General features: G+C 65.6%; 2 protein-coding genes across 4 annotated transcripts; both read right to left on the minus strand.

Annotated features, from left to right (window-relative positions):
* Window positions 1-1,239: 1,239 nt before the first annotated feature.
* Window positions 1,240-4,174, minus strand: LENG1 (leukocyte receptor cluster member 1). Its single transcript, XM_048832645.2, has 4 exons — window positions 3,979-4,174; window positions 3,038-3,220; window positions 2,276-2,529; window positions 1,240-1,875 (listed from the first exon to the last, which is right to left on the minus strand). Exons 1-4 carry the CDS (start codon window positions 4,108-4,110, stop codon window positions 1,659-1,661), a joined length of 786 nt encoding a protein of 261 aa, XP_048688602.1. The 5' UTR covers window positions 4,111-4,174; the 3' UTR covers window positions 1,240-1,658.
* A 997-nt stretch (window positions 4,175-5,171) lies between these two features.
* TMC4 (transmembrane channel like 4) lies at window positions 5,172-21,006 on the minus strand. 3 transcript variants are annotated; one of them, XM_048832559.2, is made up of 16 exons: window positions 20,902-21,006; window positions 20,085-20,313; window positions 19,768-19,904; window positions 19,153-19,314; window positions 17,082-17,167; window positions 16,060-16,205; window positions 15,131-15,278; window positions 14,640-14,807; window positions 12,913-13,076; window positions 11,756-11,882; window positions 11,366-11,463; window positions 8,278-8,461; window positions 7,839-7,969; window positions 7,011-7,166; window positions 6,625-6,703; window positions 5,172-6,301 (listed from the first exon to the last, which is right to left on the minus strand). In XM_048832559.2, exons 1-16 carry the CDS (start codon window positions 20,939-20,941, stop codon window positions 6,251-6,253), a joined length of 2,106 nt encoding a protein of 701 aa, XP_048688516.2. In that variant the 5' UTR covers window positions 20,942-21,006; the 3' UTR covers window positions 5,172-6,250. The 3 variants fall into 3 exon arrangements, with proteins under 3 accessions (XP_048688516.2, XP_048688515.2, XP_048688517.2); XM_048832558.2 differs by having other exon boundaries at window positions 12,913-13,079; XM_048832560.2 differs by lacking the exon at window positions 19,153-19,314 and having other exon boundaries at window positions 12,913-13,079.
* Between the last annotated feature and the right edge of the window lie 416 nt (window positions 21,007-21,422).

A 21,422-nucleotide genomic window follows, 5' to 3' on the forward strand; every position in this document is an offset into this window, starting at 1 on the left:
GGGTTCTCTCCATGGCTCGGGGAGGGGAGTGGGGTGGTTAGTGCAACGGGGGCTAGGAGCCAGCAGTCTGCCCCTCGTCCTGTGCCATTTTTTCCTTGTGGATCTAGTGCCCCCCCCAACACACACACACACACACTCACTCATCCCAGACCTTATTTTGGTGTCACTTTATGCTGAAAATATCTTGGTGAGTGGAGTGGGGAGGGGGAGATTTCACATGACTATGTGCCAGAGTCCCAGCCAGCTCTTTCGCCGCCCCCGCCCAGACAGTGAGTGGCTGGGATGGGGGATCCCCAGCCCACTGCAGGAGGTGACTGCATGGTATATTCAGGGGGAGGAGATGCAGCCCCCTCTGCAGGAGCTGATGGGTGGTATGTTCCATGGGGGACCTTGCCTGGCTCTGGGGTCAAGCTCCGCCCCTCCCTGCCCTCAGGCCCAGAGCAGGATCTTCCCTGCTGCCTGCTCTGCTTTAGGTTTAAAAGCCCCCCACCCCTCTCCCTGGAGCCCCCCCTCCCACCTGGCATTGGTAACCCCAATGCCTGCTGGGAAAGTCCTTCTGTGGGGTGGGCATGGCCTAGCAATGGGGCTGATGCAACCATCCCCCCTGCTGCAGGCTGGTTGGTGAGGGAGAGACAGACACCCCCACCCCATAAGGAACCCCAGAAGAGACTGGACTGTCCATGCCTCAGTTTCCCACATCAGATAAGGGCCCTGTGGAAGGCACAGGGAGCTGGCCTTGTGCATTTGCCCTGCACAAGGAGACAAGCCACAATCCTCTGCTGGGAGCTGGGCCCTACCAGCCAGGTGTGAGTCGTGAATGATTCCAGTGGGGCCTGGGTGGGGGTTCAGCAGAGGGGCAGGCACACCCTGCAGCAGGTGCTTTTCATCGCCATGGCTAAAGGGCTGGGCCTCCCCAGCAGCCGAGGTACAGTGAGCACTGTGTGGGGGAGCCGTTGAGGTATATAAGAAATCAGGCAGAAGTGGAAATTAGAACTCGGGAGTCCTGATATCTTCCCCCGCAAAGAGCCAGCTGGCAAACTCAGGAGTCCACTCAACTCCACTCTGACAAGGGGCTGGGCCTCCCTGCCCCCACTGAACCCACTGGCTCCTGCTCCCCAAGCCAGGGATAAAACCCAGCTGTCCTGACTCCCAGCACGCAGCTGGAACCCAGGAGTCTGGGACTGGGTTTCCCCTTCTGGGCTTGCTCCTATCCAAGCTTTCCCTGCTCCTGTGCGTGAGTGAGCGAAGACAGATGCCTTTTATTAGCAGATAAGCCCCTGCCTTGTGGGGCATTCAGATAACCCCTGGTACCTGCTGCTGCTAATAACGCCAGGCACTAAGAGGTGAGTGTCCAGCCTGGGGCCCCAGTGGGGCAGCCAGCACCCTCCTATGAGAGCAAGGAGGGTTGTGGCTCCCCGAGTATGACCCCCATGCCAACCTTCATGGCCAGGAGGGTGGCAGAGAGGACAGCACTCGGTGTCATCCTTCCCCCTCCCCCCCCCCCCCCCCCCCAAGTCTGCAGAGTGATACCACGAGCTGGCTGCCTTGCTGTGATGCCAATGTCCCTGTTCCACGTGCCGTGTGACCCCTGGTACAGGAGTCTCTGTGCCCAGGGCCCGCTGTTTTCAGCCACCAGTTCCAGGGGGCGCTGGGAGGGCTCAGTGCTGCTCCCTCTCGTCCCAGCTGCGGGGCCTGCGTGCCAGCTGCGGGTTGAACTGGGAGTTGTAGCGGCGTTTCCTGTCATCCGGCTCCTCCTCCTCTCCATGCTGGGGCTCCCCCAGCCGCCCGGCCAACAGGGCTTCGGTCCTGGCTCGCTCGGCCTGCTCCCGCTGCAGCCGCTCCCGCCGCAGCTGCTCCAGGGAGAGGGGGGCAGAGCTGCAAGGACAAGCAGAAGGGAACCATTGAGTTCCTACAACCCTGCGCCAGGTGGTCTCTAGATGTGTGTTCCAGGAGGACTACAACTCCCAGTATGCAATCGTCCCTCCTAGGGGGGTGATGCATGCTGGGACAAGTAAGCCAGGCTACTGCCCAGGAACAAGTGTGTTGAGTACGTGCTGAGACTCATAGTTTCAGTAACACACCCACACCCGTGCAGCTGAGAACAAAGGAAGTAAATTGCAAGCTGGTAATTGTAGTCCTTGTGGACTGGGACATTGCATGCTGGGACTTGTGATCCCTGTGCATAGGAAACAGGCTGGAGCAGTGGATGCTGGGACTTGTAGTCCCTGACTCCCATCCAGCGCTGCTCTCTAGCCCTGCCCCACATCCTGCTCACCCCACTGCTTTCTTCTCGCCTGCTGGCTTCTCCTTCTCCTTCTTGCGCTTCTTCCCCTCCCCTTTCTTCTTGCGCAGGTGCCTCTCCATCTCCCGCAGCGGGTCCAGTCTGCCCTTCAGCTGCTCCTGCGTGGTCACCGTGGCTGCCTCACGGCTGCGGTCAGGGGCTTCCTGGTACCACGGCCGGCTGGTCTGGGCCTCGGCCGCACTCTGCCCCAGATAGGTCAGCAGCCCGATAGCCTTCTCCTGCCGCTCCTGGTTGGGGCAAAGCAGGGAGGGGAGTGTGCTGAACTGAATCACCTTGAAGAAGTGGGGGAGAGGGCGGGACTGATCGTAGAAGAGGGCACGGGGGGAGGTTTTTGCCTTATGGGTACAGGAGCCGCAGGGCAGCTCATGGGAGTGGGGAGAGAGCTTGAGAGGGGACCCAGCCTGCAGGGCAGCTGAGCTATAAAAGGTGTCAGAGCACCTGCATGTGTTGAGGGGGAACCCCCAATTCTGTACATAGCCTCCTCCAACAGGGGTGTGTGAATCCCCACCCTTGTCCCTTCTACTCCGAGATGCCAGGATCTGAGGCTTGGCTGTACCCCATCTCCTGTAACAGGGGGGGCGGTAGATACCCCACCCCCCTGCACCAGCCCCCTCCCATCAGTGCACCAATGTAGGGGCAACCTAACCCCAGCAAGCTGGGGGGGGGGCTTACCATGCCCAAGGAATGCAGGTGCCCCCCCCTCCCCAAATTCAAACGCATGCCCCCCACACACACCTTTTCCCTGCGTTTCTCCTCCTCATACTCCTTGTTCCTAGTCTTGGAGCCCTTGCCCTCCTCCAGGTCCCGGAAGAGGTCAACATGGCGCGGCTCCTCGCCACTCGGGGCCAGCGCCGAGCCGCCATCGGGTCCTGGCAGGGCAGACACCCGTGCCTTCTTCCTCAGGAACTCGGTCCGCGCCTGCAGGGGGAGACGGGGGCTGGTTGTGGGGCCGGCTCTGACGCAGGTGGCAGGAGCCAGGGCAGCCCGTGGGCTCTGTGCTGGGGGGCGATGGGGTGGGGCGAGGGCAGCATGGCATCAGGCTGAGGCCTAAGAAACTCATTTCATCTGGGGCAAGGGCATGGTGATGGTAACAGTGCAGCATGTGCCATACCAACCACCCCACGGGGGCAGGTGGGGTTAGAAAACTACCCGCTTTGGAAATGGTTCAGCCCAGCTCACTTCTCTGCTTCCCTCCCTACTTTGGAAATGTTCAGCCCTGCACCCTTCTCCCCAACTTTGGAAATGGTTCAGCCCAGCTCCCTTCTCTGATTCCACCCCTTTGGAAATGGTTCAGCCCGGCTCCCTTCTCTCCCCCTTTGGAAATGGTTCAGCCCAACTCTCCTTTCCTCCCTTTGGAAATGGTTCACCCCAGTTCCCTTCTGCTCTGCTTACCCCCTGTTGTGGGTCACCTAACTACCATTTCTTTTTCTTCCCCTCCCCCATTTGAAAATAGTAAATCCCAGCGCTCTCCGCCTCCTCCCCCCCATTTAGAAATGGTTCAGCCCAGCTCCCTTTTGCTCTTCCCCCGATTTGGAAATGGTTCAACCCAGATTTCACCCCCAATTTGACAATGGTTCAATCCGTGACCCCGTCACATGGTGTAGGACGCGCTGCCATTGTTATGCATGCGCACTCGCTACACCCGCGTTGCCGTCTGCGCATGCCCGGTAACTCGCCTCCTGTTCGGCCAGCAGGGCCCGAGCCTCCCGCTGTCGCTGCTCGTCCTGCGCCTGCGCCTCGTCCCGCCGCACGCGGGCTACATTGTCCTTGTTCCGCACGTGCCACGACTTCTTGGGCAGGATGTTCATGGTCCCACCTCAGGTCCGCACTGCACGGCGCCACTTCCGCTTCCGGGTCAGCGCCCTGCCGGTGCGCTGATTGGCACGCCCCGGTATCTCCCTGATTGGCGCGTTCCAGACCCACCTCCCGCTCTGAATTCTCATTGGCGGACCCTAGTCCGGCCCTCGCTTTCTGATTGGATTAGTCTGGCCGAACCCTCCGCAGTTCGCTCTTTTCTGATTGGACAACACTGTGGCCGCCCTCGTGTCCTGATTGGCCTATTGGCGACTCCCCACTCCCCCCAGCTTTAACCAATTGGTTCCTATCCAACCTCCCGCCCAAGCCTCCCTCTTCTCTCATTGGTGCACTGTAGTCAGCCCCCCCCCCCCCCCCCGCCCCACAAAGCACTGATTGGTCCAAGCTGGCCTCACACCCCCACTGCGCCTGTAGCCGATTGGTTGGGACGAGGCCCCACCCCTTCTTCACACCTCCCCTCCCCCACCCCAGGGCTGGCGCCACCCAGAGGGGAGCGGCCCACTGTCCCATCCCCCATCCCCACCCCACTGCTGCCAGGACCCCCCCCCACCCCGAGACTCCCCCACGCTCGCCTGAGCTGCATGGCCGACGCCCCGAGCCTGCGGAACTCCCCGCCACAGGACGTGGGGCCGGGCCAGGTGCTGGCTACATGCAGGGAGCCTCCTTCCCTCCCCGGGTCCCGACCCCTCCCCCCCACCCGCCAGCTTGGGGCCTCCCCACACCTCCGACTGCGGACGGGGAAGACTGGCCTGCGTCTGTCCCCAGCCGCCCTGCGCCGTGCACCGCCCCGGAGATGGGATACTGGGCTACATGGACCATTGCTCTCACCCCCCTATGGCCGATCTTGTGCACCCTGCGTGCACGGAAGTACACGGCCTCCCATGCAGCCCAGGTGGAGGGCACGGAGCAGACGCGAAGACAGTGGAGGTGGCTGTGGGGGCACAAACCCACTGCTGTTTGCCTCCAGCCCTGCACACCAGCTCCCCCCACACCCTTCACCGCCCCCTGGATTACTTACACATGGGCCTGGCAGAATTCAATTCTTATTGTATCATTTCAAACCAAAACTAGCATTTTATTTTTAAGCTTTTTTTTTTGCTGACTTAAAATTTTCCCAATTGCAGAGAATCACAGGAGAGTCAAAGAACGGGGGGAGTCAGCCAATGATTTATCGACAGCAGGTGTTAGAGACTCAAAAAGTCACAGCTTTAAAAGCCATTAAATTGTCAACATCGCGTCTCAAAATACACCAAGGAAATCAAACGCTGTTAAGTTTCCGAGCAGGGTTTCCTTGGCTTGGCCGAGCGGTAAATGGCGATTATTGTCGATGGCAATCGCTCTTTGCGGGTTTGTGTGTGTGTGGTGAAATCAGAGCCTGGACAGGGAGGGAGGGAGAGACGCGGGTCTCCGCCCAAGAGGGGTGGCAGCTGCGGACCGGTGGATAGGGAATACAAATGCAGCTGCCCTGGAGTGCAACAATGGAGTTCTGCTGCCAGCCGGCAACAAGAGATTCACTCCGGTTCACCCGCTATCTACTCCGTTCGGAGGGCGGGGGGCTAGCCTGGGATAGGATGGAGAGCGTGAGAAGTGGGGCCTGAAGGCCAGCAGCCTCGCCCGTTTCGGACACAAGCAATTCTACCTCCTCTTCCTGCAAAGCCCCCTGGGACGTCCGTCACACGCAGGGTTCTGCTTCACTTCCTGTCCAAAACTGAACAGCGTCACTGGGCGGCGGTAAAGAGCAGCTGCCGGCAAGGGGTCCCTGTATAACCAAACCCCACCCCCCACCCCAGAGAGGTCGTGTCTCCGTGCCAGGCGAGGGGTCCCCATATACCCAGCCCCTACACCCCACTCCAGAGGGGCCACGTCTCAGCACCAGGTGAGAGGTATCTGTATAAACAGCCCCCGCACCCCATCCCAGAGGGGCCACGTCTCAGCACCAGACGAGTGATTCTTACACACAGTCCATGAACGAGCTCCGGGTTCTTTGGAGGTTATTGTAGTTTTCTTCCAGCAGGGGGCGGGTTTGGCACACAGGCAAATCGCTGACACTGGCAGGGGAGGGACGGGTCCGACAAGGCAGGGCCAAGAGTCATCCTCAAATCAACTGGACGGGAGTTGTGTGCGGCGCTCTCCTTAGCTGAGCTCTGTGATCTGAGTCACTAAGAAGACCTTATCCTGCCCCTCCTGTGGGAAAAAGAAGGGTTGAAAAGAGGTGGGAACCCTGGAGGGTAAGTACAGCCATCTGGGGCCAGCCCAGGGGCCCATCTACCCTGGTATCCCGGCTCTGCCTCCACCCACCTCCCACCTACTTCAGAGGAGGGAGACACGGCAGCCTCTAGTGGCCAAAGCAGGGAGTACGCCGTTCCTCATTTCTCCCTGTCAATAACCCACCCCGCCAGGCCCAGGATCGTCTTGTGGCAAGGAGTCCCACCGGCTAACGGCGATCCCAGATGGGAGCCGGCTCCCCCCAGTGGCAAAAAGCCCCATGGCTCCGGGACATCACTCACCAGGCGCAGCTGCCCTTTGAGTTCCTTCACCAGGCAGCTGTAGGAGTGATCCAGGGCCATCAGGTAGAACATGAGGATGCTGCGGTTGCGGGTTGGGAAGAGAAAAGCCAGGAGGGGGTTAGACAGTGAGTGAGAGATGGGGTCAGGGGCAGCCCGGAAGTTGTGTGCGTGCGTGTCTGTCCGTCCCTGCTGCCCCCTGCTGGCGGGGACAAGCTCTGCTCTGCGTCCGTCCGTCCGTCCATCCTCCCCTCTCGCCCCCGCATGGAGGGGATGGGCCCCTGCTCTCTGTGTGTCTCCATGTCCCTGCTGCCTGGCATCAGACCCCCCCCTCCATGTGTCCTATCTAGCGCCCCCCAGCCCAGGGGGATTCCCCGGAGGCCCCTCACCACAGCAGCAGGAATAGCGGCACAGCGAAGGCCAGCGAGCCCACAAACTGCAGGAACTCCCTGGCCACGAGGGGCAGGGTGTCGATGGCCGCCCAGAGGGTGCTCCACATGGTCGGCTCACCCCGGAACGGGCCACAGGCCTGGGAGGGCTGGAGGCTGTGGGGGGGAGAGAGAGTGAGTTGGGGGGCAGGGAACCAAGTCCAAGGCAGAGAAGCAGACACAGCGCTCCGGGCGGGGGACAGGGAGGGAGGAGGATAAGGGGGTTTGTCATGCTGGGGGGAGGACCCTGGAGGGCTGGGTGAGGTGGGGCAGCAGACCCCAAGGAGCTAGAGGTGTGGGCGAGGAGGGCTGGGGAGGTGGGAGAGGGGGACAGGGGACCCCAGGGGAACTGAGTGAGAGCGGTGGGGCACCCTGGGGACTAGACGAGGGGTGGGGGATACCAGGGGCCTGGGGGAAGGGGGCAGGAGACCCTGGGGGGGCTGGGGGAAGGGAACCTCAGGAGCTGGGGGGCTGGGCAAGGGGGGCTGGGAGGCTGGGTGAGGGGACCAGGGGAACCCAGGGGGCTGGGTGAGGGAACCCGGGAGGTGATGGGCTGGGTGAGGGGGGCAGGGGACCCTGGGGGACCGGGGGGCTGGGCAAGGGGAGGCTGGCGGCCAGCCCGGGGTGGAATCCAGAGGGCTGAGCGAAGGGAGCTGGGAGGCTGGCTGAGGGGAGCAGGGGACCCCAGGGGGCTGGGGGAGGGCCCCCGGGGGGCTGGGGGAGGGGGGCAGGGGACCCTGGGAGAGGAGGCCCAGGCGGGGGGGATCCAGGGGGCAGGGGGGCACTCACACAAAGACGCTGTACAGCAGGGGCACCCAGGCGATGGCCAGGCCCAGCAGCAGAACCAGCAGGAAGAAGAAGCTGGAGCTGGAGGCGCGGAAGGTGCGGTCGGCCGGGCGGCAGTTCGAGAACAGGGTGAGCTGGGGGGTGACGAGACAGACGTGAACCCGGGGCGCTGAGCCACCAGACAGCCCCCCCTCCCCATCCCGGGAGAGGACCCAGGCGTCCGAGCTCCCAGTCCCTCCACCCCTCCGCGCTCACCACTTGCCCCCCTCCTGGGAGAGGACCCAGGCGTCCGAGCTCCCAGTCCCTCCCCCGCCAACTAGGCCCCCTCAGGAGAGGACCCAGGTGTCTGAGCTCCCAGTCCCGCCCGCCCCCTCCCCCCCGCTCTCACCACTAGGCCCCCCTCCCCGAGGCGGGGAGAGGACCCAGGCATCCAGGCTCTCACCTTCTTGAGGTAGAAAAGCAGGATCAACTTGGCGGCGTGGAGCAGGGGCAGCAGGGGGGAGAAGGCGGTGCCAACCCAGCACACCGTCTGGCCGTACACCAGGTCCAGCACGTTGGGGGGCACCAGGAACTCCTGCTGCCCCAACAGCCGGGCCAGGGGGGCAGGGCCGTGGGTCACCAGCAGCCTGGGGGGAGCAGGAGGGGGTGAAGGGCGGAGGAGACTGCTCTGAGCCCAGCTCCCCCCACCCCAGCACTAGCCCTGCCTTCAACCCCAGTCGTTGTCCCCCAGCTCCTCACTCCTGTGACGAAGTGGGACTGTTCTTGATGTTTCCTCCGAGTGGTGTGGGGGTGCCTCGGTTTCCCCTGGGTTCAAATTCAAACCCTTGGCAGTTACAGGAACAGGGCCTGGATCCTGTCCCAAAGAGACACAGTCACCCCATAACAGGGTCTCGCAGCTGGTGTCCTGGAGAACCCCAACGACCAGCCAGCCCCACCCCTCCTGGGTCTGCACAGGGATCTGGGCCATAGGCAGGGCGAGGGGCTTCATCCCTGGGACCCTCACCCAGCTCACCCAGCCCCTCAGCCTCTGAGGCTGCACCACCCAGGGCCTGACACCAGTTCTCTCTGTCCCAGGATCTCGCCACCCCAGGAATATCTCCCCACTGACCATCACCTTCTGCTCCCACTGGGGGTCCGAGGGGCCTGGCCCCAGGAAACTCCACACAGACATATAGGTTGGGGTCAGGAGTGGGAGCCTGTCCACCTCCCCACCCATCTGGCTGATGGAGTCTATGGCCTTGGGACCCAGCAAGGGAGCTAGACACCGGGGCTTTTCCGCAGGGTCCCCCTGGTTCAAATCTCCAGCCTGCTCAAAGGCAGTGGGGTGGCATCCACATCCCCCCCTCCTTAACCAGGGGCAGCAATTTCGTCTCAAGGTTCCCTGCGGAACTGGCCCCCCGGGGTCTATCCCCACTCACCCCGGGGAGGTCCCCTAGGCCTCTCCGCTCCCCCACCGCCAGTTCATGCTGCTGCTGCTTCTGCAGCTCTTTCTCGGGCTCTCGCTGTCTCCCACGGTCCTCTTGCTCTCTCGGACTCAGCTCCAATCCCGTCCGTCTCGATCCCCCGATGGGGAACCCGATTGTGAAGACCCTCGTCTGGTCGGGGACAGGAGTCTTGGGGATGCCTGGCTCCCACTCCAGCTGCTCCCAGATCCTGCTATAGCCCCATTTGGGGTCAAGAGTCTGTTCCTTAGAGCGGTCATCCTCCTCCAGCTGCACGATTAACTGTGCTTTGGTGAACTTTCCAATGCTCAACCCTCTCTTTCTGCACAGGGTTACAATGTCCTTCTTAAGGAGACGGTGATAGACCATCACTCCGCTCTTCCCAAGTTGTTGTGGACTCACAGGCCTGTGTGCTCTCAGCTCCCCACGGTTTCCAGGGAGAACCCCTCATGTGCCAGCCCTTCTCGAGGTCACCACCTCTTTGCCAGGGTCGAGCTGCAGACTCCTCCGCCCCTGGGACCGGTCGCTGCAATCCCCAGGGGGACCCTGTTACTGCAAAAGTCCTTCTCTCTGGTCACACACTCCCAGGGGTTAACCGCCCCCTGAAACCGTCTCTCTCTGAATCTTCAGCATGCCTGGTCCCCGTCAATCCCCCTTCGTTTTACTGCTCCCCAGTCACTTACTGCAGGAAGCGCCGTCCACAGGGTGCAGTACATCCCACCGCTAACACCAGTTGTCACGGAGTCCCTGGGCGATGCTCTGGAACTGCTCCCCATGAAGCCAGGCAGGACTCTGGGGCAGTCGCCTTTCTGGGAGCAGGCTGTCTGCAGGACACACAGCTCACCCGGCTTCCCCCTTCCTGGGTCTGACCTCGGAGCATTCAGCATCCTCTGCCCCTCCGTGCGCTTCCCGCAGCGAGTCCGCTCAGGCGGGGCTCCTGGGGAAGCCAGAGGGTCCTGCCCCCTGACTCCGCAGTCAGACGTGACTCTCAGCCAGCCAGTAAAACAGAGGTTTATTAGATGACAGGAACATGGTCTAAAACAGAGCTTGCAGGTGCAGAGAACGGGACCCCTCAGCTGGGTCCATTTTGGGGGGCAGTGAGCCAGACAGCCACATCTGCACTTCACTCCATGTCCCAGCCAGCCCCAAACTGAAACTCCCTCCAGCCCCTCCTCCTCTGGGCTTTGTCCCTGTCCCAGGCCAGGAGGGCACCTGATTCCTTTGTTCTCCAACCCTTTAGCTCTCACCTGGCAGGGGGGGAAGGGCCCAGGCCATCAGTTGCCAGGAAACAGGGTGTCGCCCATTCTCTGTGTCCAGACCCCTGCACAAACCTGCCCTCTAGGGCTCTGCAACGATCATACACCCTTATCCCACCACCTAGACACCCAAGGACTGCCCAGGGGAAACCGAGGCACCCCCACACCACTCGGAGGAAACATCAAGAACAGTCCCACTTCGTCACAATTCCCCTCTGGCCTGAGCCCCAAACCCCAGAGCCAACCCACTCGCCCCGGGACCCCCCTTATATGGCCACTGATTCCCATCCACCCCTAGAACAGATCCCACCGCCACCCCCCCAGTGCGGATCCCACCTCCCCGCCAGCCCACTGACCCCCCCACACCCACCCCAGTGCGGATCCCACCTCCCCCCCAGCCCACTGACCCCTCCACACCCACCCCAGTGCGGATCCCACCTCCCCCCCAGCCCACTGACCCCTCCACACCCACCCCAGTGCGGATCCCACCTCCCCCCCAGCCCACTGACCCCCCCACACCCACCCCAGTGCGGATCCCACCTCCCCCCCAGCCCACTGACCCCTCCACACCCACCCCAGTGCGGATCCCACCTCCCCCCAGCCCACCGACCCCCCACCCCAGTGCAGATCCCACCTCCCCCCAGCCTACCGACCCCCCCCACCCCCACCCCAGTGCGGATCCCACCTCCCCAGCCCACCGACCCCTCCACCCCCACCCAAGTGCGGATCCCACCTCCCCCCCAGCCCACTGACCCCCCCACCCCCACCCCCACCCCCACCCCAGTGCGGATCCCACCTCCCCAGCCCACCGCCCCCCCAGCCCATCTCTCACTTGCGGGGGAACTCCACCAGCAGCAGCACCAACAGCAGCACGAGCAGGTCGAACACCAGCAGCTTGTACATCTCCTGCCCCACGCTCGTCTCCCAGCACTGTGGGGGGGAGGGGGGGACGTGTCAGCACCCCACACGGCCACAGGACCCAGGCGTCCGGGCTCCCGGCTCCCCCGCCGCCAGACCCCACTGCCCCCCCCGAGCCGGGAGAGAACCCAGGCGTCCGGGCTCCCGGCTCCCCCGCCGCGCTCCAGCCGCCAGACCCCACTGCCCCCGCCCGAGCCGGGAGAGAACCCAGGCGTCCGGGCTCCCGGCTCCCCCGCCGCGCTCCAGCCGCCAGACCCCACTGCCCCCCCCGAGCCGGGAGAGAACCCAGGCGTCCTGCGCTGACCGGGTGCTGCTGGTGGTTGTGGTGGCAGATCCTGCAGGAATCGGCGGCGGGGTCCCCGTGGCAGGTGATCTGGGTCCAGAGGGAGAAGAGGAGAACGAGGAGGCTGGAGAGACGCAGGAACACGGTCCTGCAACGGGGGGGGGGGGGGGGGCTGGTTAGAAGGGGACCCCTCGCCCGGCGCTGCCCACGGGGGCTGGGGGCTGGTACACGGGGACCCCTCGCCCGGCACTGTCCCTGGGGGTGGGGCGGGGGCTGGTACACGGGGACCCCTCGCCCGGCGCTGCCCACGGGGGATGGGGGCTGGTACACGGGGACCCCTCGCCCGGCGCTGTCCCTGGGGGTGGGGCGGGGGCTGGTACACGGGGACCCCTCGCCTGGCGCTGCCCACGGGGGATGGGGGCTGGTACATGGGGACCCCTCGCCTGGCACTGTCCCTGGGGGTGGGGCGGGGGCTGGTACACAGGGACCCCTCGCCTGGCGCTGCCCACGGGGGATGGGGGCTGGTACACGGGGACCCCTCGCCTGGCGCTGCCCACGGGGGATGGGGCTGGTACACGGGGACCCCTCGCCCAGCGCTGCCCACGGGGGATGGGGTCTGGTACACGGGGACCCCTCGCCCAGCGCTGCCCACGGGTGACGGGGGCTGGTACACGGGGACCCCTCGCCCGGCGCTGCCCACGGGGGCTGGGGGCTGGTACACGGGGACCCCTCGCCCGGCACTGTCCCTGGGGGTGGGGCAGGGGCTGGTACACGGGGACCCCTCGCCCGGCGCTGCCCACGGGGGCTGGGGGCTGGTACACGGGGACCCCTCACCCGGCACTGTCCCTGGGGGTGGGGCGGGGGCTGGTACACGGGGACCCCTCGCCCGGCGCTGCCCACGGGGGCTGGGGGCTGGTACACGGGGACCCCTCGCCCGGCACTGTCCCTGGGGGTGGGGCGGGGGCTGGTACACGGGGACCCCTCGGCCGGCGCTGCCCACGGGGGATGGGGGCTGGCACACGGCGACCCCTGGGCCGGCGCTGCCCATGGGGGGCGGGGACTGGTACACGGCGACCCCTCGGCCGGCGCTGCCCATGGGGGGCGGGGGCTGGTACACGGGGACCCCTCGGCCGGCGCTGCCCCTGGAGTAGGGCACAGCCCTGGCTGCCCCCCGGTACCTGAGCAGGGTGAGCCGGATCTCCAGGCTGAGCGGGTATCTCTCCAGGCGCACCAGCAGCCCGAAGGCCAGCGGCACCAGCTGGTTGGCGGCCGTGATCACTATGGAGGGCAGATAGGCCACCAGCAGCCCCAAGACCAGTCCTTGCTGCCCCGGGCTGGTGTCCTGCTGCGGAGGGGGGGGGAGGGGTCACCAGGGGTCAGAGCAGAATCCCCTCCCCCCAAGTCCCTTGTGGGGAGCCGAGCAGCTGAAGGGCTGGCAGCTGGGATAGCGCCATGGAAGGGGACACGGGCGACCGCAGGAGCGAGGGGCGCGGGGGCCCCGGGTCGGGAGCGAGGGGCGTGGGGGCCGCGGTTGGAAGCGAGGGGCGTGGAGGCCCGGGGTCGGGAGTGAGGGGCGTGGGGGCCGCGGTTGGAAGCGAGGGGCGTGGAGGCCCGGGGTCGGGAGTGAGGGGCGTGGGGGCCGCGGTTGGAAGCGAGGGGCGCAGAGGCCCGGGGTCAGGAGCGAGGGTGCGCGGGGGCCGCGGGTTGGGAGCGAAAGGTGCGGGGGCTGCGGGTTGGGAGCGAGGGGCACTGGCAACACGGGGGCCCCGGGTCGGGAACGAGGGGCGCGGGGGCCGCGGGTCGGGAGCGAGGGGTGCGGAGGCCCGGGGTCGGGAGCGAGGGGCGTGGGGGCCGCGGGCAAGGGGTGCGGGGGCCCCAGGTCGGGAGCGAGGGGCGCGGGCCGCACGGGGGCCATGGATCGGGAGCGAGGGGCGCGGGGGCCGGGAGCGAGGGGCGCGGGGGCCCCGGGTCGGGAGTGAGGGGCACTGGCCGCACGGGGGCCATGGGTCGGGAGCGAGGGGCGCGGGGGGCAGCGGGTTGGGAGCGAGGGGCGCGGGGGCTGGAGGTTGGGAGCGAGGGGTGCGGGGGCCGCGGGTCCGGAGCGAGGGGCGCGGGCTGCACGGGGGCCATGGGTCGGGAGCGAGGGGCGCGGGGGCCGGGGGCTGGGAGGGAGGGGCGTGGAGGCCCGGGGTCAGGAGCGAGGGGCGCGGGGGCCGGGGGTCAGGAGCGAGGGACGCGGGGGCCGGGAGCGAGGAGCTTGGGGGCCGCGGGTCAGGAGCGAGGGGCTTGGGGGCCGCGGGTCCCGCGGGTCGGGAGCGAGGGGCGCGGGCAGCACGGGGGCTGCGGGTGGGAGTGAGGGGCGCAGGGACCCCGGGTCGGGAGCGAGGGGCGCTGGCCGCACGGGGGCCATGGGTCGGGAGCGAGGGGCACGGGGGTCGGGAGCGAGGGGCTTGGGGGCCGGGAGCGAGGGGCTTGGGGGCCGCGGGTCTGGAGCGAGGGGCGCGGAGGCCCGGGGTCGGGAGCGAGGGGCGTGGGGGCCGCGGGTCCCGCGGGTCGGGAGCGAGGGGCTTGGGGGCCGCGGGTCAGGAGCGAGGGGCGTGGGGGCCGGGAGCGAGGGGCTTGGGGGCCGCGGGTCAGGAGCGAGGGGCGTGGGGGCGCGGAGGCCCGGGGTCGGGAGCGAGGGGCGCGGGGGTCGGGAGCGAGGGGCGCGGGGGCCGCGGGTCAGGAGCGAGGGGCGTGGGGGTGCGGAGGCCCGGGGTCGGGAGCGAGGGGCGCGGGGGTCGGGAGCGAGGGGCGCGGGGGCCGCGGGTCAGGAGCGAGGGGCGTGGGGGCGCGGAGGCCCGGGGTCGGGAGCGAGGGGCGCGGGCCGCACGGGGGCTGCGGGTGGCAGCGAGGGGCCGGGTACCTGGGCCCGCTGCGAGTACTCGGTGGCCCGGTAGACGCCGTAGAAAGCCGCCCCCAGCAGCCCCAGCACCAGCAGGTTGAGGGCCCCGCGCAGGCTGAAGAGGGCGAGTCGCTGGCCCGGGCTGCGCTGGGCCATGACCCGCCGCAGGGTCTGTTCCTCCAGGTCCATCTGGGAGAGACGCGCGTCAGGGCAGCCCCCCACCCCAGCCAGGCCCCTCTCCACCCCCCCCAGCCGTGCCTCTCACTCCACACAGCGGCCCCCCTTCCTGCCCCAGCCCCCCCTTCTCCCGCAATCCACCCATCCGCCCCATCCAGTCCCCCACCCCATCTCCCTCCCCACCAGCCCCCCACCTCAGCCCCTAATCACACCCTCCAGCCCCGCACCCCAGAGTCCCTGTCCATTCCCAGCCTGCCTGTACCTCAGTGTCCCCCCACACTCGCCCCCGACCCGGCTGCCCCGCACCCCAGCCCTGAGCCCCCTGCTGGCCTCACCCGCAGCTCGTAGCGGAGGCTGTTGTGTTTCATGGCCGCCGCGGTGCCTGGCGCCAGGCAGAAATCCCAGCCGGCGAAGACCTTGTGGCTGTAGGTGCTGAGCTCCCCGTTCTCACCGACCAGGCTGCGCTTCAGGAGGTGGACGGCCCTGGGGGGAGAGCACAGGGTGACGGCACCCCAGAGATGGCAAAGTGCAGCCAGCTCTGGGGTGGGGCGCAGGGGCTGGTTACACAGGGACCCCTCGCCCGGCGCTGGGACGCGGCCCCTCTGGGGCGGGGCGAGGGCTGGGTATACGGGGACCCCTTGCCCTGCGCTGGGACGCGGCCCCTCTGGGGCGGGGCGGGGGCTGGGTATATGGGGACCCTCGCCCGGCGCTGGGACGCGGCCCCTCTGGGGCGGGGCGGGGGCTGGGTATACGGGGACCCTCGCCCGGCGCTGGGACGTGGCCCCTCTGGGGCGGGGCGGGGCTGGGTATACGGGGACCCTCGCCCGGCGCTGGGACGCGGCCCCTGTGGGGCGGGGCGGGGGCTGGGTATACGGGGACCCTCGCCCGGCGCTGGGACGCGGCCCCTGTGGGGCGGGGCGGGGGCTGGGTATACGGGGACCCTCGCCCGGCGCTGGGACGCGGCCCCTCTGGGGCGGGGCGGGGCTGGGTATACGGGGACCCTCGCCCGGCGCTGGGACGCGGCCCCTGTGGGGCGGGGCGGGGGCTGGGTATACGGGGACCCTCGCCCGGCGCTGGGACGCGGCCCCTGTGGGGCGGGGCGGGGGCTGGGTATACGGGGACCCTCGCCCGGCGCTGGGACGCGGCCCCTCTGGGGCGGGGCGGGGGCTGGGTATACGGGGACCCTCGCCCGGCGCTGGGACGCGGCCCCTCTGGGGCGGGGCGGGGGCTGGCCCCCCGCGGGGGTACCTGGGAAGTGACTCACCGGTGGACGATCCAGAGGAGGCAGACGGAGAAGTAGCCCAGCACGCTCAGCAGATAGGCCAGGGGGATGTTATAGGAGAAGCCCACGAAATCCACGGCCGAGTTTGGGTAATAACCGTAGAACAGGTGTGTGAGCTCCATGAACCCCTGAAAGAGACACGGCCTCAGCGGGGGGGGGGGGGGTCTCCTCCAGGGGGCGCCGGCTCCCATCCGGCCCCAGGGCTGGGACTGGGAATGTGACAAACTGATCTGGGGAATTGGGGCCAGCTTCGATTTGTAGGGGACACATGAAGGGGGCTGGGGTGGAGCTGAGGGGGCTGGGGAGGAGCTGATGGCATGGGGGGGCAGGGGGCAGAGCTGGGGGACTGGGGGGTGGAGCTCAGGTGCGGGGGGCTGGGGGTGAAGCTGAGGACACAGGGGGCTGGGGGCGGAGCTGAGGGGCCTGAGGAGAAGAACTGAGGCCTGGGGGGCTGGGGGCAGAGCTGGTGGGGCTAGGGGTGGAGCTGAGGGCACAGGGGTGCTGGGGGTGGAGCTGTGGGGGCTGGGGGCGGAGCTGAGGTGCAGGGGCGGAGCAGGGGGGCTGAGGGTGGAGCTGAGACATGGGGGCTGGGGGGGAGCTGGGGAGGAGCTGATGGTGTGGGGGGTGGGGGGCAGAGCTAGGGGGCTGGGGGCGGAGCTGAGGCATGGAGGGCAGGAGGCAGAGCTGGGGGACTGAGGGGTGGAGCTGAGGTGCAGGGGGCTGGGGGCAGAGCTGGGGGGGCTGGGAAGGAGCTGGGGGTGGGGGGCAGAGCTGGGGGGTGGAGCTGAGGGCGTGGGGGGCTGGGGGTGGAGCTGAGATGTGGGGGGCAGGGGGCAGAGCTGAGGTACTGGGGGGTGGAGCTGAGGTGCGGGGGGCTAGAGCAGAGCTGTGGGTGCAAGGGGCTGGGGCGGAGCTGAGGGGGCTGGGGGGAGGAACTGAGGCATGGGGGACTGGGGGCGGAGCTGAGGCGCGTGGGGCTGGGGGACCACGGGCCGGGCTCTCACCGTCCCGGAGAGCAGGTCCATGAGGTAGGTGAAGTAGCTGACCAGGCCCCGCTCAGTGGGGTCGTACTGCAGGCAGCTTCTGTTCACTGCGAGTGGGGGGGAGAAAAGGGGTGAGACCCTGTGACTTTATTGACATAATCTGGGACCGTACAGAACATTGTTGCAACCAAGGTCCTGTAGTGGCACCAAATCTTGTATAAAGGGAGTCAAATAAGGTGTCTAAGACAAGGTTGGGGTTTACTGGTTATGAGTATGAGGTCTATATGTGTGTATCATTTTTGTAAAGTGATGAATATTGGCTCTACACTGTCTAAAGAACAGGAGGACTTGTGGCACCTTAGAGACTAACACATGTATTTGAGTTTAAGCTTTCGTGGGCTAAAACCCACTTCATCAGATGCATAGAATGGAACATGTAGTCAGAAGATATATATACATACAGAGAGCATGAAAAGGTGGAAGTACCCAGACCAACTGAAAGAGGCTAATTAATTAAGAGGAGCGATTATCAGCAGGGGAAAATAAACTTTTGAAGTGATAATCAAGATGGCCCATTTCGGACAGCTGACCCGAAGGTGTGAGGATACTTAACATGGGGGAAAGATTCAATTAGTGTCATGACTGAGCCATTCCCAGTCTCTGTCATTACACATATTGAATCTTTCCCCCATGTTAAGTATCCTCACACCGGGTCAACTGTCCGAAATGGGCCATCTTGATTATCACTTCAAAAGTTTATTTTCCCCTGCTGATAATCGCTCCTCTTAATTATTTAGCCTCTTTCAGTTGGTCTGGGTACTTCCACCTTTTCATGCTCTCTGCGTGTATACATATCTTCTGACTATATGTTCCATTCTATGCATCTGATGAAGTGGGTTTTAGCCCACGAAAGCTTAAGCTCAAATAAATTTGTTAGTCTCTAAGGTGCCACAAGTCCTCCTGTTCTTTTTGCGGATACAGACTAACAGGGCTGCTGCTCTGAAATCTATCCTGTCTGTATTTCACACTTATGCTGTGCTTCTGGGTGACGCCCCAGACAAGTTGGTGTCAGCTCTGCCTAGCCTGCTGGATGGCCCATTAAGGACCATCAGCGACACAAGTGACCCATTGAGAGACGGCAGACACGCCTTGGGACTCAGCAAGGTAGGCCGGGACTTGCCCATGTGACTCCAAACTCCATTTTGCTGTAATTTTCCACAGTAAGAACAAAGAGGGGTTCTTACACGTGGAAAAGACTCTAAAGGGCTGATGTCTCCATCTTGTCTTCAGTCCTGCTTCACACCTCTGGCGGGACTTTGCTACACTGAAGCTTTGAACCAAGGACCGATGACCCATCCCAGCTGGGGATGTTCTCCAGAGACTTGCTTTGAACCTGCAGTTTCTGCCATCACTGCGACAAGCCTGAGCCAAGAACTTTGCCATCACTGGATGTCATTGACTCCATTTAACCACTTCTCGCTCTCATCTCTATCTTTCTCCTTTTATGAATAAACCTTTAGATTTTAGATTCTGAAGGGTTGGCAACAGCGTGATTTGTGGGTAAGATCTGTTTTGTATATTGACCGGGCTCTGGGGCTTGGTCCTTTGGGATCGAGAGAACCTCTTTTCTTTCACTGGGGTCTTGGTTTTCATAACCATTCGCCCCCATAACGAGTGGCGCTGGTGGGGATACTGGGAAACTGGAGCGTCTAAGGGAATTGCTGGTGTGACTTGTGGTTAGCCAGTGGGGCAAACCCGAAGTCCGCTCTGGCTGGCTGGTTCGGTTTGCCTTGGTGTGCACAGAAACCCCAGCCCTGGGCTGTAATGGCCCTGCTTGAAGCAATTTGTCCTGACTTGGCACGCTCCATTGGGTCCCACCAGAATCAGCCTCGTTACAGACCCCCTCAAACCAAACCTCGTGGGTCACACACACACCCCGACATAGGACCTGGGCTGCCACTCTGGGGGCGATTCCCTTCTCCCCCATCTCCTTTGATAGGGATGGGACCCAGACATCCAGGCTGCCGTTCTGGGGGCTCTCGTCCCCTTTCTCTCACTGGAGACGGGACCCAGGCATCCAGGCCAGCCGTACCCATGGAGTTCTGCCCCTGCTGGGTCTGGTTCAGCTGCAGCCCCTCGAAGGCGGCGTTGGGGGCCACCACGAACCCCACCATGAGCAGGGCCCCCCCCAGGTTCAGCAGCACCAGGAAGCGCAGAAAGTTGAAATACGACTGGATCCCGGTTCCAAAGTGACCTGGGGGGGAAAGGGCAGCGTCACCCCGACAGCGAGTCTGAACCCGCAGGCAGAGGCTGACCACAGGCCTCGGTGTGGGGGGGGAGGGTCACTCTCAGCAGGGAGGGGGGACCACAGGGCTCAGAGGGGGGGTTGATCTCAGCAGGGAGGGGGGAGCCTGGGACTCGGGGGGGGGGGGGAGTCGATCTCAGCGGGGGAGGGGGGACCCTGGGACTCAGAGTGGAGGGTTGCTCTCAGCAGGGAGGGGGGACCCTGGGACTCGGGGGGGGGGAGTCGATCTCAGCAGGGAGCGGGGACCCTGGGACTCAGAGTGGAGGGTCGCTCTCAGCAGGGAGGGGGGACCACAGGACTTGGGGGGGTTGATCTCAGCAGGGAGGGGGGACCCTGGGACTCAGAGTGGAGGGTCGCTCTCATCAGGGAGGGGGACCTGGGCCACAGGGAAAGGGGTCCTACCTTCGATGCGGTGCAGCGAGCCCCTCCACACCTGGGCGTACAGCAGGGCGCCCCTCACCTGTCCCCACAGGTGCCGCATCCCCACCTGCCACTGCTCCCAGCGGCTCCGTTTCCAGGCGACCCGCTGCTCCCGGAGCCTGGTCGGGAGAGGGATGGGGGTGAGACCTCAGCCCCCCCCCAAACCCCTGTGGCCCTCCCAGAGCTGGGGAGAGAACCCAGGAGTCCTGGCTCCCAGCCCCCCCCTCTAACCACTAGCCCCCCTCCCCTTCCAGAGCCAGAAAGGAACCCAGGCGTCCTGCCCTGTGCAGGGGGGTTACCTGAGTATTCGTTTCTCCGCCATGCAGAGCGGCAGCTGTTTCAGGGGAACCGACTCCTGCTCCCTGGCTCCTTCCCCATCCCGCTCCTGGGGGGCCCCTGGGGGCTCTCCCTCATCCAGTGCAGCCCCCCAGGCCTTGGCCACGTTGCCACGGAAACGCAGGGTCGCGTTGCTTGGCAGCTGGAGGAAGAGGGATGAGGGGGGCTGCTGCTGGCCCCAGTCATCATCATCTGGGGAGGGAGCAAGTGGGGTGAGGGGGGGAGAGATTCAGCACCCTCCCTCCCCGCACTTACTGACCCAGGGATGGGGAGGGGACCCAGGAGTCCGGGCTACTGTCTGGGGTAGCCCTAGCTTCAGGAGATGGGACCCAGGAGTCTGAGTAACTGGTTGGGGGCTGCCTGCTGGGATGGGACCCTGGAGTCCAGATTATTTGGGGGGAGGGGTGGGGCTGCACACTGGGGATGGGACACAGGAATCCGGGTGATGGGGGTGGGGAGGGGCTGTGTCTTTTGGAGATGGGACCCAGGAGTCCAGGTTACTGCAGGGGGAGCACTGCTGGGGACGGGACCCAGGAGTCCAGGTGACTCCGGGGGGAGGGGCTGGGACCCAGGAATCCGGGTGAGTCGTGGGGTGGGGCTGCTGGGGACGGGACCCAGGAGTCCGGGTGACACCAGAGGAGGGAGGGGCAGGGACCCAGGAGTCCGGGTGACTCGGGGGCGGGGACCCAGGAATCCGGGTTATGGGGTGTGTGTGTGGGGGGGGACCCAGGAGTCCGGGTGACTCGGGGCGGTGGTTGGGGGGGGGGGGAGGCTCCTCACCTGCCCCATCCCGGCCAGTCTGCGCCCAGCGCGGCTCCATGGTCCGGCCGCTCCGGGAAGGAGGAAACGCGTCGCCCGGCCCGGCCCGGCCCGGTTAATCATTGGCCCCGCGGTGACCTGGCGACGGGGCGCGGCTCAGCCGTGGGGGGCGCGGCGGCTGGCCCCAGGTAACCCCCCCAACACAGCTGCCCCCCCCGCCCCGCTGGGGACAGACTTCTCGCAGGGAGGATGGGGGTCAATGGGGGCCCCCAAGGGCTGGGAAATGGGGGTGAAGGGCGACGGGGGAATGAGGGTCCCTGGGGGCTGGGAAATGGGGGTGAAGGGCGACGGGGGAATGGGGGCCCCCCGGGGGCTGGGAAATGGGGGTCAAGGGCGGCGGGGGAATGGGGGCCCCCCGGGGGCTGGGAAATGGGGGTCAAGGGCGGCGGGGGAATGGGGGCCCCCCGGGGGCTGGGAAATGGGAGTCAAGGGCGGCGGGGGAATGGGGGCCCCCGGGGGCTGGGAAATGGGGGTCAAGGGGG

This window comes from Caretta caretta, chromosome 23, assembly GCF_965140235.1.
Source record: "Caretta caretta isolate rCarCar2 chromosome 23, rCarCar1.hap1, whole genome shotgun sequence".
Lineage (NCBI taxonomy): Eukaryota > Metazoa > Chordata > Testudines > Cheloniidae > Caretta > Caretta caretta.

Coding starts and splice junctions, on each gene's coding strand:
- LENG1 (XM_048832645.2), bottom strand. CDS start 4,110: ATGAACATCCTGCCCAAGAAGTCGTGGCACGTGCGGAACAAGGACAAT. Junction 3,221..3,978: donor CCCTGCTGGCCGAACAGGAG/GCGAGTTACCGG, acceptor CTCCCCCTGCAG/GCGCGGACCGAGTTCCTGAG. Junction 1,876..2,275: donor GGCGAGAAGAAAGCAGTGGG/GTGAGCAGGATG, acceptor TTGTCCTTGCAG/CTCTGCCCCCCTCTCCCTGG.
- TMC4 (XM_048832558.2), bottom strand. CDS start 20,941: ATGGAGCCGCGCTGGGCGCAGACTGGCCGGGATGGGGCAG. Junction 14,808..15,130: donor GCCTCCGCTACGAGCTGCGG/GTGAGGCCAGCA, acceptor CGTCTCTCCCAG/ATGGACCTGGAGGAACAGAC. Junction 7,167..7,838: donor CTGCTGTACAGCGTCTTTGT/GTGAGTGCCCCC, acceptor TCCCCCCCACAG/CCTCCAGCCCTCCCAGGCCT.